The sequence below is a fragment of the Lactuca virosa genome, chromosome 7 (genome assembly GCF_052849685.1).
Source record: "Lactuca virosa cultivar CGN04683 chromosome 7, Lactuca_virosa_CGN04683_v6, whole genome shotgun sequence".
NCBI lineage: Eukaryota > Viridiplantae > Streptophyta > Magnoliopsida > Asterales > Asteraceae > Lactuca > Lactuca virosa.
The window spans coordinates 223393883-223397707 of NC_136432.1; the positions used below are offsets into that span (position 1 = coordinate 223393883).

The 3825-nt window shown below is 39.2% G+C and overlaps 1 protein-coding gene across 1 annotated transcript; it reads right to left on the reverse strand.

The window, feature by feature from the left end:
* Window positions 1–254: 254 nt before the first annotated feature.
* On the reverse strand, window positions 255–1964 carry LOC145124839 (uncharacterized). Its single transcript, XM_079060304.1, has one exon. The coding sequence runs from the start codon at window positions 1831–1833 to the stop codon at window positions 400–402; it is 1434 nt and encodes a 477-aa protein (XP_078916430.1). The 5' UTR covers window positions 1834–1964; the 3' UTR covers window positions 255–399.
* Between the last annotated feature and the right edge of the window lie 1861 nt (window positions 1965–3825).

Genomic DNA, 3825 nt, shown 5'->3' on the forward strand with positions numbered 1-3825 from the left:
TTTCTAAAGAAAAATAAAGCATTTTTTTTGGTTTTTAAAAGAGTATTTTCATTTAGAATATGTTTTCCCCGAAAATGGTCCATCTCTTGGTGAAGAGACGAAGCCATGTTGTCTTTTCTTTGGTAACGAGTATTAATGCATTGTGGTTACTCTTGATCGAAACCTCCAGAATTTAAACTTGGCTATGCTATAGAATGAACTTACCATGTGAAGTGATGGTTTAAAGGAAAAAAATAAAGCTATGTAAATCCAGATAAAAAAAACAAGATCTTATTTTTAAAACAACAAATAATATTATTGTTTTGGATCAAGACTACTACATACATATAACATATGCAATGTGAAAAATCTCATGGAAACATTAGGAATCTTACATCTTACATACACAATACTTCAAAATTATATAAATTCTTTCATATTCACCGGAGCAAGCTTACCACCGCCCTCTTGATTTAACGCCACCATTCCTTGATACTGTTGTGCACTTGGGTGCAATGGCTGTTGTGGTTGTTGGGTTTGTTGCTGTTGTCCGACCACCGTGCCCTGGTTGGTGTAGTAAATCTGCCTTCCAGTCCCGTTCTCATACGCCACCGGAGCATAACCATGATCTGTCCCGGCGGTGGTTGACTGGACCATCCGGTAGCCTTCTGTATACGTGGCCACTTTTTGTGGTAGAAACTGCTGCTGTGCCTGTGTCGACACGGTGGTTTGTTGCGTCGCCACCTGTTGTACTGGTGGCATAACGTTATACATCGGTTGGTCTCGATAAACGTCAGTTGGCATCCTCTGGACGTAGTAACCTTGCCCATGATTGACAGGAGGTGGCGCGTGAAACATACCTGCCGGAGTTTGAATCATGTAAACGGGTTGTTGATCTTGTGAAATCGTTGATGCTGGAAATCCGCCGGAAATTTGGTATCCAGTCGCCGGAGATGGTACAGTTCCCGGTTGAATTGTCGGAGCGACCTTTTCGGTCATTTTCGGGACGTAGTAGTCTCCGTAACCGGCGCCGGCGAGATTGTCATCGCTTGGTTTCCGGTAAAGACCCGGTTGCTGCTCTTCTGCAATTCGCAATCTTTGTAGATCGTGGATATGTTTCTGGATCTGATCAGATTCCATCCGACGCTCATCTTGAACCACAAATTCTTGCTCTTGTTGATGAATCTGCTGAGTTCTGGACGCCACTACAGGTGGCGGCGGTGGCATTTCGGAACTGAACATGAGTTCCATATTGATATTGCCATGAGCCGGTGGCTGTGGCACCGCCGGTGGTGTAGTTGGCTGAAGATGACCAGAATTCAACGCATCCATAAACCGTTCCCGTTCCGATCTCCCCTGATCAGTTGAACCGAAACTATGATTCGGAGTCAGCGCCGGACTTTGACCACTAACAGGAAAGAGAAAAAGCCTCAATCTCGCCGGAGTAGACGAACCTCTGTTCAACCTATCATACTCATGCATCATATGTTCAAGATCATCGTCATTGGTAACAGTGATCAACGCGTCAAGATCTTCACCTGGCAACTGGTACTTTAAACACACCTCTCCATGTTCACACAACTGCGTTAACTTCGCCATTACAGCTCCAAATTTTACTAAACGATCAACAGCTAAGATCTTCGTCTCTCCACCGACGTAAGACAATTGGTTATCATGAGGCCTAGGAAGAATCTTACCTCCATAGCTGCACATAACCTTCACTTTATAGTTGTTTGTTGCACTCGCCGACGTCTGATGATCCTCCCACGGTTGAGGATTCTCAAAGTCCACATCACGCGACCGCGGCGACGACTCGCCGGACTCCGCATAGGAGGTGTAGGAATAGTTCTCCATCGGCGTACGTTAGTGAAACAGAGAATAGGGGTTTAGATATTTAGGAGTGTGAAGTCTGAATTTGTTTTTGTCAATTTGAGAGAGACTTTAAGGAGCAGAAAGTGGATTTTTAGTCGATTTTTAAATTGACAGTGGTTGTATGGAAGTTTGTGTTACAGACTTACAGTTGTGAGAAAATGGTGAAGTGGCGATGGGTGATATTGAAGACTTCAATTGGGACTGGTGAGAGTAGCATGGCTTGGAAGGTTAGCTGGAAATGGTGGGGTCCAGTTAGGATAGGGACTTTTCCTGCAAACTGCCAACTATATTAATGCCAGGTGGGACTTTCTGAAATATAATAAATGAAAAGTAATGGATAATGATAAATAATTAAGTAAAGTCAAATTTTTATTCACCATTGGTTTTCAGACGTTTGGCGTGTAATTTTGTGAGTTTGATTTAGGTTATCTTTTATTATCTTGAGAAAGTTATTATATTTGTATTCTTATATTTTATATTTTATAGATAAAATTATATGATTTGTTCTGGTTTAGAAAAACATGTTTGGTATAATATTATTATATTTGGTATAATATTATTATTTAACATGTTATGAACGTATTTGGCAAAATTAACCGATAGCTAATAGCGTTTTGTTAAACGTTACGTGCGATAGCTTTTATATTTGGAGCGTTGAGCGTTTTCTTTAAACTAAACGCTAAAGTCTATAGTGCCAAATGAGACATTTTATTCAAAACGGAACGTTTTGTCAAACGTTAAAAGCTATAAATCTCAAACGCTCTATTCCAAACATGCACGTATATGTTTGGTTCTTATGGTTTCATTTACAATTTGGTTGGTCGTTGTAGTTTTTTTCGTAACTATTTGAAATTATTATTTTACGCATGTTTGATTTTTTAGTAATTTTTATATCCTCTTTTCTATTTTATATTAAAACACATACAAACGTATTTAATCTAATCCCTATACCCCACCTTAATGTCTTCCATCATCTCTTTTTTGCCTCCAGCCACCCCTTGTTGGAGAAAAACCTACTACCCCTTCTGGTGCTTGCATACATGTTTAGTTCGATGGCCACTGAAAGAAATCAAAATGCTTCCATGTGTGTGTGTTGATGTGATACCGAGAGAATAGAGACAAAGAGAGCCACTTAGGGGGGGGGTATAGAAAGAAATCACATGACTGAGAATGAGAGATAACGAAGTAGAGAAAGAGAAAGAAAAGCAGCAGCTTCACGTTGTTGCCGACATTCATAGAGACAGAGGACAACAACAATTGGTTGTTGGTTGCGTCAGTAGGCCAATCGCTCTCTTATACCCCTCTCTACATTATGTTAATGCTCTTGGTTCTCCTTTTTTTCACTTATCTTGTGTTATAATCAACTTTACACCAGATGTAACATTGAATTTATTATATAGGAAAGTGTTTAGGACTTAATCTCCTTATTAGAGCTGAAAATTGGAGTCCATTTTAGTTTCCTGGTGGTGGTCATGGTGTTTAGTGGTGGTGGTCATGGTGTTTAGTGTTATAAAAACATATTTGAATGTAGTCTCTTCTCCCTAAGCCTGCAACTCCTTTCTATTTACTCTTCCTAAATTATGGCCGCCTACAATGGTTTTGTATGTTCTATGGCGATGACAAAAACCAGAGGAAGGGATGGATTAAAGGAAACTGATATGTGTTTTCGGTTTGATAATGGAAACTAATATTGGCAGAGGTGGTGGCTTGTGGTAGTAGTGGTGGGGTGAGGTGGGGTGGTGTAGGGTCATTTCTAATTTAATAATATATAAACTAATTAAAGAAAAATATAATATAATTTTAAAATGTATAAATGTCATTTTACAAGGGTAAAACACTTAACAAAACAGTAAATGAAACCACAAGGACCAAATGTGTACCAATTTAGATAGTTGTATTGAATCAGTGTATTTTATCAATGTACCATCCCAAAATCCATGATATATTTTTTTTCATTTTTATAAAATATTCCCA

Excerpts from the sequence above, each read along its gene's own strand:
- LOC145124839 (XM_079060304.1), bottom strand. The coding sequence starts at position 1,833 with ATGGAGAACTATTCCTACACCTCCTATGCGGAGTCCGGCGAGTCGTCG.